The sequence below is a fragment of the Synchiropus splendidus genome, chromosome 2, assembly GCF_027744825.2.
Source record: "Synchiropus splendidus isolate RoL2022-P1 chromosome 2, RoL_Sspl_1.0, whole genome shotgun sequence".
Classification (NCBI taxonomy): Eukaryota; Metazoa; Chordata; class Actinopteri; order Syngnathiformes; family Callionymidae; genus Synchiropus; species Synchiropus splendidus.
In genome coordinates, this window is record NC_071335.1 from 38,364,591 (window position 1) to 38,378,376 (window position 13,786).

At 44.9% G+C, this 13,786-nt stretch overlaps 1 protein-coding gene across 1 annotated transcript; it reads right to left on the reverse strand.

Annotated features, from left to right (window-relative positions):
- Window positions 1–225: 225 nt before the first annotated feature.
- LOC128754353 (caspase recruitment domain-containing protein 14-like) lies at window positions 226–8,751 on the reverse strand. The gene is made up of 20 exons (XM_053856906.1): window positions 8,480–8,751; window positions 7,170–7,307; window positions 6,774–7,099; window positions 5,887–6,045; window positions 5,697–5,816; window positions 5,493–5,618; window positions 5,232–5,381; window positions 5,049–5,171; window positions 4,809–4,909; window positions 4,422–4,477; window positions 4,240–4,300; window positions 3,817–4,033; window positions 3,631–3,757; window positions 3,031–3,271; window positions 2,895–2,958; window positions 2,709–2,823; window positions 2,475–2,639; window positions 2,273–2,391; window positions 2,032–2,147; window positions 226–1,121 (listed from the first exon to the last, which is right to left on the reverse strand). Exons 1-20 carry the CDS (start codon window positions 8,691–8,693, stop codon window positions 914–916), a joined length of 2,946 nt encoding a protein of 981 aa, XP_053712881.1. The 5' UTR covers window positions 8,694–8,751; the 3' UTR covers window positions 226–913.
- Window positions 8,752–13,786: the final 5,035 nt, after the last annotated feature.

Sequence of the window (13,786 nt, forward strand, 5' to 3'; positions counted from 1 at the left end):
ACATGGCCCAGGACTGAAAATAAAGAACCAGAGCAAACAAACGATCGGACAAGGTGGTCCAACTCACACACGGCTGAAGACATTGTAGAAAAGATGTAGAAAGCACATAGCAGTAAGAAAACTAGCGCACGGATATCATCGACAAAAAGCACAAGCACAAAGAAACAAGACCACAGAATATACTACGCTTAATACATACGCTTTATCAAAGGTTTCTTTTATCTTGTTCCAACTGAAATTCCAACTTCAATTCAATCCAGGGTGACAATAGATGACAAGTCAACCATGGATCTTGAAACTCCCAAAAGGTGGGTACAAATGGATTCCATGAAAGGTGAGGGGGTACATGTAGGTAAGAGCAGCAGAAGAGCACCAGAATATCTGTTGTTTTGGTCATTGGTGCACCACACAGCTGCTTGCCTCCAACAAATGGAGTCTGACAAGGCCTTAAGTTTCAACCTTTTCTTGTTACAGACTCTTACATAAATAAACATTGAGTTTTACACCCTAAAATAGCAGTTATTAATCATTCAGAATAAATATGTGTCACTTAAGAAAAATAATCAAAGCGTTTGGAAAGTGTTGGGTTCATTGTTAAATATTTGCAATAAATAAATTAAATATATTTTATATGAAGTAAACTTTCCCTGCAAGTTTGATGGCACAAATGCCATTGTGGATATGGAGCAAGGATATTTTGCAAACCTTCACAATAAATGCACTTCCACTGAGTAACTGATCATATGCATGAGAGATGAACAAATAAATCCCATGAACTGAGTGAATCAACACATTCCAGGTCACTTCAAAGTATCATTGATACATACTGACATTTACAAATCATGTTTTGTAAAACATATTCCGCTACACAGAGAACCGAGTTGCACATTATTCTTCGCTAGTTTGCAACCAATTACCAGAGGTCAGGCTCCACCCATACAATCTTCTTCTGCTCTTCCCAGATGATGGTCCGCAGACTGGTCAGCAGTGACCTCTGATCACACCAGGAGTCCGGCACCAACCTGTGGTACAGACAGGGCAGCTTGTCCAGCAGGGGCTCCTCACTCGTAGAACACACCAGCAGCTGCTTCTCCGACTTGGTGTGGCGCTGAAGCTTCGCTCTGTGAAGAGAGCAGACAATATAGACAAGTTTTGTTTCCAGCTGGACATCACTGGGACGACTCAAGTCATGCTGAGTAACACAATGTCTACACAATAGATACACCAAAAATGAGAACGGTTTCTGTCCATTCAGAAATCAATGAGCATTTATATGTTGGAGCTCGTAATGTAAGTAGAGCTGCTGAGAACGTGTAAAAGAAGTGTCCTTATTTTATTACAAACTACAATTTGTTCCGTGTTCGAGTTGACTCCTGACTACACCACAGTGATGTCAGATCAGTGACATTAATATCTGCAAAAAACAATGTTTGTCATTGGGTTGTTTGCGAAGTATATGTCTCTTCTTCTCCACAGTCTGCAGGACATGTTGGCTGACATGTATGTGGTAGGACTGATTCTGTAAGGATGAAAAATCCCTCATGGAAGCACATCTTTCCCTGGCAAATGAATAAAAATGGTGTATAATTGTCTGCTGATGGGTTGCTTGTGCTTTTGATGCAATGTCCAATGAAAGTAATGACTCTCGAATCTGCCAGGTGTGATGTCATCATTCTGTGGCAGGTAGGACACATTTGGTTAGTGGACAGATTTGGTAGATAGTAACCCGACCATGAGCTGCCCCATGGACCTTGTCTATTTAGGTTTTTTTCTGTGGTTATCACCAGGTCAGAAAAAAATTCAAGGGAAACTCTGAATGTCCATTTCTCATTGATCTTCACACTTAGGTCTTCACAATCTTAAATAGTTAGAGCAGATAGTGAGCTGTGTTTCTGTTGTTTGTGTGGCTATGACATTTGTTGTGGAAAGAAATATTTACTTGAGATATTAATGAATTGTATAGTGTAGAGTCACAGATCGCCGACAGACAGGACTCACAAATATAAGTCCAGTTGGGCTGAAAAGAGCTACCTCAGTTTACGAGCACTGCGTTGAGACTGAGCAACAAACACGATGATGGGGAAGATCTTGGCTCTGTGCAGACGACGGACACAATCCAGTCCCAGAGGTAGAACAGCGTGGATTCCCTGTCGGGAGGGAGAGTGCATCAGCTCCAAAACCACCATTCAACCAGTCAGTTTCCTCAGCACATGAGACTCTCTCCAGCGAAACACAAGACAGTCTGAATGCTGTTGTGATAACAGGCACTGACCTTCTGCATCACTCTCTCCACACTGTGCAGGGTGTAGCAGCAACTGCTTCCCTGCTCACTCTCCTCCAGGATCTCAGACTTCTGCAGCAGAGCAGCATGAGCACTTGGGCTCAACGTCTCTGTGGCACACAGCAGCCAGATTTTCATCAAAACTTGACTCCGCCACCACTGGGTTGTGAAACACTCGGACCGTGACACAAACCTGGCTCAATAAGCTGGAAGCCCTGCCAGCTGCCCAGCTTTTTGTCGAGGAGGCGCCCCAGCACACTGGGCAGCAACAGAACCGGTCTGCAAGTGGGTGGGTAGTGTGGGGTGACAGGTGAGTATGGCATGAGGGTTACACAACTGCTGGGTGTTGACAAATCTCCTGTACAACAAGAAATGTCCACATTTCACCAGCCAATTCTCTTTACTGAGTTCACACTTTTCCTGGTACCTGAAACTGTGTTCTTTGCTACATCGTCTTCCACACTGACCCACAGCGGGTTCCTCCCATGCCGACCAGTGCTGACAATCCTCACTTCCATCTGTGTGTTCTGGGTCTCTGCAGACTTAGGAGGAGCAGATTGTACTGCACTATTGTCAATGGGATAACCAGGACGCAGAGTCTCCTCACTCTTACCTTGTGCGGCTTCTTGGTCTGAAAGCTCATCTCTTCAATGGCTCTGATGAGAAGACGCTGAGCCCTGAGGGAATCAAAATGCAAGCTCTAGTTGACCCACAGGTGAGCGTGATCCTATGATCCTTTCGGAATCTACCTGTAGTAGTTTGGAACGGTGCCACTTTGGAGGTCCAGGAGCTGGCAGGGATGAACTAGACTAACGTGCCATGAGTCCTCGGCGCCCGCTGGCTGCGTGTTGGTCACGTGTAAAATGTCGTTGCAGGAGATGCTCAGAGTTCCATTACAGCTGGCAGGAAGCGACATGTTCACACGCACGTAGAAGGAATCTCCAGATGACATCTCATTGACCTGCATCTGCTGCAGCAGCTCCTCATACTCTAGAGGACACAAGGCATCAACTGAACAGGTTCATGGGTTGCTAAAAGCACTGATGCAGCAATATATATATATATATATATATATATATATATATATATATATATATATATATATATATATATATATATATAGTGCTGGTCCTTTGTGTATTTTACTGTTTCATTGTAACATGAAAGTTTTTCTATTTTCTATCACAAGAGACAAAAAGGGCAACGTTCAAGCTGTTCACTCAATGTTTTCTCTGACTGCCAATCAACAAGCAGCCCACCTTTCCATCCTGCTTCAGGTCCTTTACTGTCTGGCGGTGTTGGCGAACACGCGGCTGACTCTCAAGAGTTCAATTAAGCACAGCACCTACCATCCTGTCGAGGCCGGAGCGAGAGCTGGCAGAGGCCTGAGATCTGGCCCAGTGCCCACATGGCTTCCTCCAACGTTGATTCCTCCAGAACCATCCTCAGAGCTTTCTGATTCTGTTGGCATTGCACCTAGAGGGCAGCAGCGGATTAAGACCAGCACATAGGCTGTAGTTCAGATTCCCACCAACCTCCACTATCTGGGCGCCGGGGCTAATGCCAACCGTGTGCGCGGGACTCCCTTCGGTCACCTGGTGCACGAACACTCCTGTCTTGTTACCACCGACCACAGCCAGCTGGCTCAGCAGCGCCTCCCCCTGGAGGGAAATGCTGAGAACCCGGCCACTGATGCGGATGGCTTTAGGACGGGAGCGCATTAGGAAAGGAGGGGCTGTGGTTCTCGATGGGCTGATGAAAAAGGTCACTTGTTTAGTGTCCCATTATCTCCATTTTGTTTTTCCTGTTCAACACGCTAATCCTCTTTTCAAACTCTCCCATTTGTCTTTATGTTGCATGTGCGCACGAGGCGCATGAAAACCTTAATGTGTATGAAAGAATTTGAAAGAGGATTGATCTTAGCCTCATCATGACACTGTTAATGGTGGGCTTCTTACCTTTCAATGTGGCTGCCACGACAAGTGGTGAGCTTTGGGATCTGTCGGTCCTCACTGCAAACTGAGAAGAGAAGCTTTTTCAACAATCAGTATCACTAGATCCCCAAAAGTGCCTGAGCTAGATCAGATTCAACACGGAACAATAGCAGCATCAGCCAAACCATGATCAGCAGTTTGCCTACCGTTGGGTAAGAGGACAAAGTCATCTGAAAGAGAATCCGTCTCCAGTGTCTCCAGACTGCAGGAGAAGATGACACCATTGTGAATCCAAAAACAAAATCAAGGCTGAGCGCAAGTAGTGAAAGGAAAGACCAGATTGAAGCTAACTCAAGAAGAGAAATGTACGTTATACTGAGAGGGAGTTATGGGAACAGGAAGACCTGAGCCAGGTTCATGAACACATCGGATAGAGCTCAGACACTTTACAAGGTTAAACTGCTACATAAAAGTCCACTTGCGCACGCAAACACATCCACCCAGAGACACACATGCTCCGACACAGACACACATGTACACATACACGCATGACGTGAGTGCGACAAATATTTGTGTATCTGTGAAGCACAAACCTGCTCTCTGCATACATGCACTCCCTCCTTCTGCGAAGAGACTCAGGGGAGGGTGGCTCTGCATTCCTCGACCGAAGACTGCTGGCTGATACTTCCTCACACTTCACACGCCATCACAAACAGACACACACACAAAACATGGAGGCCACTGAGAGAAGCTTTCTATGTGTGTGTCAATGTGTGTTAGCTTGATGTCTGCTGTTTGTTGACCTCTGCGCTGGCAAAGTTGTGGTCACACACCTCTGTATGAAAGGTAGTCAGTGATGAAGGGTTGATTGCATCCATGCGTCGCAGCCTGCGTCGATTTCCACTAGAGGGCTCTTCAAAGCTGGATCCTGGACTCTCCCAAGAATAATCTCTCTCCTGCAACATGAAGACGTTCCTGAGGTGCCCCATTTGACTGAGCTGCATTCACTGGCATACATCTGAGCTCTGCCGTTCTTTTCTGAGGTGGAGTTTGGACTGCAGGCTCAGCACCTTGTCCTGGGCTTCCACCAGCTGACACCTGATGGTATCTTTTTCTGCAAGGACGCGGGCGATCATTGCCTGGGCCTCGTCTCTGGAGACGTATGCCTGAAGCACAAGACCCAGACCAAGTCACTTCGACGCACATACATGTCAGGGCAACCATGGTATATTGAACTTGACCGCTGGACTCAATAGAAGTAACCAGGGTTCTCTTGCCTGGTCTCGCTCTTTTTGCAGCTCCCTCATCTGGCTCTGGACCAAACTGCTCCTCTGCTGGTGCATGTCAGAGTCCAAAGTCAGCTGCTGGACCTTGAGGCTCAGGGATTCCGACTTGTCCAGAAGCTAGTGATATTTGAGTAATGAACCCTTGAGAAACAAGTGGACAGCACGGTTGTCAGACAGTAGAAAGTCAAACAAAACCTCATGCTTCTCTTGCAGCAGCTTTTCATTCTCCTCTCTGTAACTCCTCAGCTGCTCTGCTAGCTCCACTTGGCTGTCGATAGCCTCGGCCAGATCCTGTGCAAGAATATCCTCACGGGCCTTGGGACAAGGAGAGTTGGGTGAGGTGAACAAGTGGTGCTTGAAAAGACATGAAGTGTGACCTTCTTACTGGGTTGAGTTTTTCTGCCTTTTCCAGTTGGTAGCACAGATTCCTGACCTTCTCCCGCAGTTGCGGCGTTTCCGCAGAGAGGCGACATCTGAGGGAATGCCGTTTCTGAAACTCATTCTCCTTCTGGGCCTTTAGCAGGTCTGTCTGCAGCTGATACACCTGGAACAAGAGCGATGCTTAATACCTACTTCAAAATGAAGGACTATTTGATTTAGTGATGAGCTTCACCGCAGATGCACTGCTGAGGTTTGCTGTTTCACTGCAAGACAGCTAAATCTACTGCAGGAAAAGATTCAATGCTTTAGCGGAAAAAACATGTCATCCACATTTTGATACCCGCGACTCCTCAGACTGGCTTCTTATGCGCATGACAGGAAGGGAGTGTCTACATGTATTAATACACACTCAGGTTTTGAGGGTTGAAATGTCATAATAACTAGGTCATTACTTGTTGGACTCAACAAGTCCAGTCAAATATTCGATTTCAGAAACTAGTTTCGGGCTCACTGGGACACTGTTGTTGCTTCCCCCATGAAAATACTGTTTCCGCTTCCTAGTTTGGAAAGCAAAATATGAATTGGAATTTGTGTGTTTATTTATTTCTTAATATAATTTTGGGACTTTCACCACCGAAAAGAATGATAAGAACAAATGTTATTGCTTTATCCAATGATAGCTATGTATTTTATGTCAAATGAGCTAATTTTTTTTTTTTTCAAAAATGAAGATAATTACATTTTAAATACTCATAGCTCAAGCGAGGGGTTTCGAGACAGGTATAATCACGTGAAAATAATGTAACTTGATGAATCAACCTCAAACAAAAGTATGTATGGAGCAGTGGCAGCAGGGCGAGTTGGATGTGTAGCTTCGGTGTCGACACTCACCTGCAAGTTCAGTTCATGAAGGCGCATGTTGACTGCAGATTTCTCTTCGATGGCTGACGTGTAGCGCATGTACAGGTCACATTTCTCATCCTTTAGCTTGGTCACTTCCTTCTGCACGGAACAGAAGTGTCGGCGCAGACGGTCGTTCTCAGACTTCAGGCTTCTGAACATCTCCTCCTGCTCCAATGTCTGGCGAATCTCAGCCTCCAGGGAAATGCAGCGGTCACTTAACCTGCTGGCCTCGGAGCGCGCCTCCTGAAGCTCTCGCTGCATGCCAGTCACGGCTCTGACCAGGTATTCAGTCAACTCTGAGTACTTCACCAGGCCTTCAATCACAAATCCGTGAAAGGTTCAGATGTGGAAACCTGGAGTAGGAGTGTTCAAAGTCAGACTAACCGCTGAATCGTGACAGATCAGTAGTCGACGGGCGTCCAGTGACTTGGGTGTATAGAGTTGGGTAGTGGATCATCAGGCTCTCGAGCAAGGCCACTGCACCATTCCTTCCTTGAGTCCTGAGAAGATCCAACATGTAACCTAAAACAGAAAATCAGGTTTAATGGCAGAATCATTTGGCAAAATGGAAAAATCACTGCCTAAAACTGTCTTCTGCTTTAGTCTTTTTATTAGACAAGGCTTCTGTTATGCTCTTACACACTTTGTAAGAGTTCATTCATGAATAAACTCTGCGATGCACTCAGCAATGGCTCAGTGTTCAATCATTCCAGCAGATTTAGGGAAAACCAAGGAGGTGATCAGCGCCTCCATGTGTGGATGAACTCTACCAGAGTCCTCTGAAGCGCCTCTTACAGACTTCCACCGCAAAGGAAAGATCTGGCATTATGACTGATCCTTACATCAAGATGAGGTGCGCAAATCTACCTATGCATGTTCTATCTATATATATGCTTGATTCCTCCTGATAGTGCGGTGAGCGGGAGAGAAGCTGTGCCGCTGGTCAGAAGTGTTCAGAGCTGTGATTTAAAAAAGGAATAACAGCAGTTTGGCAAAATGAATAATACACTATTTCTCTTCTCACTCCGAAGTAACTGTTTTTCCAATCACAGAGTAAGACCACGGTTATTGAAAATACTTGATTTCTTATATGAAATAAGAAATAGTGTATGACTTGACTGAGCTATATTGAGCATCAGAGAATGCCAAATGATACCATACATCTTTTTCCACGAGATGGCGCTAGATAAATTTGTAATGAGCGAATGTTAAGTTCATCAGTGAAAGTCACAAGTGGCGTTTTCTTTTTTCTCCATCACATCTTATTTGCCACGTTTGCTCTGCATGGCACGTTCACTATGAGTCCTCTGAATGAAACATTTCCGTTGCTGGGAATTTGCCACGCAGCCACCAAGATCAGGCAGTCGACCTCCTCTGTACGTGTGCAAGGGAAACCTGCTGAATGTGGAGGGCAGGGTTTTGGACTTGTTATCTACACAATAGAGGACCTCTGTATCACAACTGCCTTTGTGGATTCATTTGCTTTCCGAGGCAGCATAAATGTCCTAGCACAAGGAGTTCCTGACTCAGCACTTGCATGAGTTGAGACATCATGACAGTCTTTGCCGCTATAAGAACATGTCTGGTCCAGTTGTCAGATTTCCACCCAGGCCAGTGTATAGCCAGCCAACTGGCTAAACCTCTGTTCACTTCCAGGGTTCAAAACAGCGGAGGAAACCTTTGGAAAGACTCACTCGTTCTCATGCAGCGGTTGGTGAGGCTGTGGCAGGTGTTGATCTCGTCCTCGTCCATCTCCGTCAGGACCCGAGCCTGCCTCAGGTATGGGATCAACCTGCAGTGCTTCACCCCCAGAGAGATGCGGTGCCGATTGTCATTGATCAACTCCCACAGTTCCTCTTCCACCATCTCCTTCAGGTCAGGACCCTCAGGAACAGACTCCCCGGACATCTTGAGTCCCAGCTGACACTCTCAGGGCTGTGAGGCTGCACCCTTCCACAAAACAGTGACTGCTCACAGGTCCGCAGCTGAAGCGAGAGGACGTCTGAGTGAGAGAAGGAGGGAAGGGAAGTTACTAAAGAGCAATGTTGCTGTCCACGCCTTCTGGGTGTTTGTGTGTTTGTGTTGAGGTGGGAGAACCAGAAAGACAAGAGTACGAGCATGGTAGATAATGGCAAAGCAACAGGGGCTGAGAAAAGAAGGCCTTTTCACACTGAGCAACATCCAGCAGTGATTTTGCATAACTTTCCACTTCACCTCTTCATTAATAATAAAGATTAAAAAAACATTCTATGAAGCGTTTCTAAAAATTACAGTACGCGATGCAGTAGAGCGGAGCAAATATGAGAGTGTAAAGAAGGAAACTGGCTGTTGAGGGAAGTGCTCTTATCACAGTTCTGGAAATCATTTATGCAAACAAGGAAAACAGATGCCACCTTCATAAGAGACGCAAATGAAGATGTGAGGATAGCGAGAGACGAGCTTCACGTCACGAGATGAACAGTCTGTGACTGTCAGGAAGCAGATTGTGTTTGGCTTCGCCACATGATGATACATTCTGACACAACGCAGGTCTTTCTGCTAAGAAAGGCACAAAGGTAAAAGTTCGAAGACAAAATTGCACAATAAGTGTTGTATAACGCTGTAGACGACCACAAATCATCAGGCTCACACTTGTGACACGAGGAAGTCACTGATCATAGCGTATCATTGACTCACTCTCACACTATTAATGTTTGTTTAAACATCAGCATAAAACATGAGCTCACCACCATTATCGTCTTCCTCCAGCGCATTCATCATCATATTCAGACGCAACAGTTTCTCTGGTCATTGAGTGAGTAATAACACCTGGCTGAGAACCAGCGGGAAAAGGAAATGATGCTTCTTGATGTCCTGCTGAGGTGTTGGTATCACTAGAAATGGTGACATACATGACAACAAGTCATCATCTGTCAGTTTTGTCAAGAGCAAGGTTGATCTATCACTGATAGGGTTGAACCCATCATTGTCATTGTCATTTAAATACTTAAAATTACAACTCGCAGCAAGATACTCATATACTCTGGGTGTAGCCGTACAAGGGCATAAACCGTCCCGCTTTGGTCCAGACAGATCGAAGACAGGCACGACAAAATTGCCCTAATGTGTGTTCCCACATGGTCCCCAAGGTGGACGCTCACTACAGACTGGAAACGGTAGGGCATGCTCCGATGGCGTAGCTATTAACATCTGAAGCTATATGGCTGGCTGTACCATGTGACTAGCCCAGGAACAGGATCGTGCAGTTCACTTCCAGATTTTTGTGGCAGCATGTGATCCCCCATTTGAACCGCTCTTACAAAGTAGGAATCTTTTCAGTTGGTACAGAGGCATCCTCCCCACAGAATGTGTTTCCTCTTGGACAGAAGAGCGACGTCACCAATGCACAACCATGCTGGGACAACAGAAGTGCTGAGACACACTCAACTATCTAGGAGCGAGCACCGCTGGAATCTGTCTCCCACATCGGATTTGGTGCTCATATGTTGTTTAAATAAAATGTTTTGCTTTTTTTAAGCATGTTTTAGTGTACAGTGGCACCTGTGTCATTTATTATTGACTGATTTCGATCGCTGCGTACTTCCCTTTCCCCAGCCACGTCACCAGGTCATAGTTTCCAGCCAGATGCCTAAAAATAAAAGATCAAAGGAACGGTACCCTTCCTGATCGCTGTCCCAACAGCTTACAATGAACTGGGCCAGTGGAGAAGCCTCAGGATATAACTCTTGAGGTAAGGGTTGATACTGTCATCAAAGCACCTCAGTTTTTTTTTTTTGAGTCATCTGTGATCTACTGGTAGTATGTTTTTTAAGGGCAATGCATATTAATACTATTGTTTTTTTATTGATTTATTTTTTATGTCTTTATTTGTGTGTAAATTATAATGTTGCTGTCAATTGTGTGCTTAAATGTTTGCTTTTGCTGCATTGTGGGACAAATAAATTGACAATTATTTAATCTTATATTAAGGTTATCATGGAGGAAACATCATTTTTAAGTCCTGTCTGCAACTCTCTGACATTTAAAAAAATGTTTAACAGTCACAGTTTCATCATTCTCTGGGAACAGCAGCAGTTTGCCTCCTCAGCACGACCCCCATTGACATTTGATGCTACCCTGTACAACGAGCGCCAGCCCTGCATATCTTCAGTGCTCTGCTCAAATGCTCATCTTACCAACACAACAATATTGTCACTATGTGCTGTGATTGTGAAAGACTTGTTCCTTCTCTGACTGCGTATGTATAGACTGTGACAGGATCTCAGGTTTTCTCACATACTGCTGGTGTGACGTAAACAGTTGTGTGTGTTTACGTTTCAAACTCTGACTCAGAGTTTCCCAACTCTACTGGCAAGAAAAACAAAAGCAGAACCACAGTATGTGCAGATAAGTCCTAGGTGCGCTCACACTAGCATAAACCTTCGGGGGCTAAAACACCCCTCAGGCTGCTGTTGGTCAAGCACTCCCCTGCACTCATGAAGGACATGATCACTTTGGGGAACCAACCATAAGCACATGGCACATTATTACCTTTTCTTAGTGAAGCCATCTTCGTGAATCATCACCAGAAGAGTCTGAGCAAAGTGTAGGGTTACTCAGTGGATTTAATGAGTGATGAAGGACAGTGAGGTAGTTTGAACAGTAGCCCTTCGTGATAAACAGCAGAAGTCACATCTCCACGCCAGCGAGGGAACAACAGAGGCCAAAATGGAACAAGGGTGGGTGTGTCCCTAACATTCAGGCTGCAGTGGAGTATGCAGTTGTTCAGAGTACTGAAATCACTGAAACATGTTTGGGCTAGAAACTAAACATAGCATTTGCATTACATTTTTTTACTGCCTGTTTAGCGGGTCAGAGGGTCATCAGACCATGTTCTCACTGAAGGATGACCTTGACTTTGCATCTGATCTGTGACTAACTGATGACACTTGAATTTCTCCTGCCTGCTGGTCACTGGTGAAACGTTTCTCATTTGAACAAACAAATTATTGTACGCGAGAAAACAGTTAGACAACAAATTAATTCCTCAATGCTGAAATGAAATGAACTAATGATCTGCTGCTTGACGTTATCAAGTAAACCTCTGGCCTATTGTGGCCCTCACAAGGTTCAATAACAGCTGAATCAGCACATACTCTGGTTACAGAGCACTGAGTCAAAAATCTAATATGAATTGTCATCTTTGCGTCGCTCTGTCTGTTGGAAAATATGAATTTCTGTGAACAAAAGTCATCCCTGTCTCACTTAGAAAAAGACTGAGACCCTCTGCGGCACTGTGTTGAGCTTATCAGCCCAAATATTGGCCAGGTAATCATGGCTGGGATAATGAGAGAAACCAGACTCGAGTTTAAACAGGACAGGAAGCGCAAACACACGTACAATAAAGTGTTAATCATTACACTTGCAGGTGAGTGAAACCGGCAATCTAAAAATAACCACAGGGTCCAATAATGTTGCTTCAACGATAATGGTTTATTTATAGCACATGGCTAGCAGACGGCTGTCAGAAAGATCAAAAAGTCCCAGGAGTCTAAAGTACTAAAGTGATGGGACAGAAATCCATGAAGCGGGTTGGACAACATTACACAGCAGAAAACTTGGCAAGCACACCTGCAGGTGTTGGGAAATTGACGTCAACATTCGTGTGAAGAAAGCAGCTCCTGACTCGTCCGGCGGGTTTATGTTATAAATAGTGTCAATATGTGTTGCAGAGAGTAGATTCCTGCAGATTCATCAAAAGAACATATGAACACATTCATAATGATTCATTACTCTTTGAGTATTCTTTCAGTCGCCATGTCATTTAAAGTGGAAGCCAGTTGAGGAAGCTGGATGATGCAGTCAGAATGTCTCCTGGCCACACTTTGGTCAGGTGTTCTAGGGGACAGTAAGGCGTGTCGCCCGGAGGAAAACAGTGGGCACACTCAAGAGGTCATGTCACTCAGTTGGCCATGGGATGCAGCAACCTTGCCCTAGAAGAGGAGGTCACTTGGTAGAGCAAAGTCTGGGACTGGAACCCCAAGTCTTGATCAATATCAACATGAATGGAGAAATTCTTACTTCATTTATTTGCCACAAAATAACAGATCTTTTGGATCTCCTATCAGCCCTCACTCTGTGAAACACCACTGCAATAACATAGACACTCAAAACCTGTTGGTACTGTTATGATAACATCAACAGCAATTCACTCTATGATGCATTTTGCTCTCGTGCTTTGCGTACTCACAGACCTCCAGACAGTGGAACTCTCATGTATTGTGGTTGTGTTAATGGACTATCGTGTACTAAACAGCTAACCTGTTGGATTGGGTTATTTCGCATGTCTGCCTTCCACCAGAGCTATTTTGCTGTGTAAAACTGTCCAGCAGTTGGGGGGCGTGTGATTTGCCGGTGTGGATGATATTGTTGTTCAACCGTTCTATTGACTTTAACAAAAAGCTTTTCAAACAGCACAGTTTTGGGAAGCACTGAATGAGACAGCAAAATCTCAAGGATGAAAGGATGCAGAACTATGGAACATGAGCCGTGTGACCTATGAGATAAGAGAGCTCTGGTTAACCTTTCCAGTAAGTGTGGAGGAGTGAAACCAAGATCCTGCTGTCTCTGGTCCACGAGGGAATTCCTCTCCAGAGCACAGCCATGGCGCATGGATATGCAGTTTGAAAGTCTGTACATGACCATTGCTCCGTGTAAAATTGAAATAATAAAGAAGGTACAGCAGGTAAAGAATGTGTGCAACTGTATGCTTTGTGTTGAGAACACACACACACGACTAAGGCAGACAGTTATCAGCAATTTCACTTCTGAGGTACACAGACAGCTTGAAAAAAGAGAGACATCCAGACAGTATTACATTACATTAAACACATTATATTTCAATTGTCATAGGCCTGTAGACTGAGCGAGGGCCTCTCTGAACCACAACGGTCAGCTTTATAGATGATACCATATGACATGATCCCGACATGATCTGAAGTCATGATTTCTGACTCTGTTGT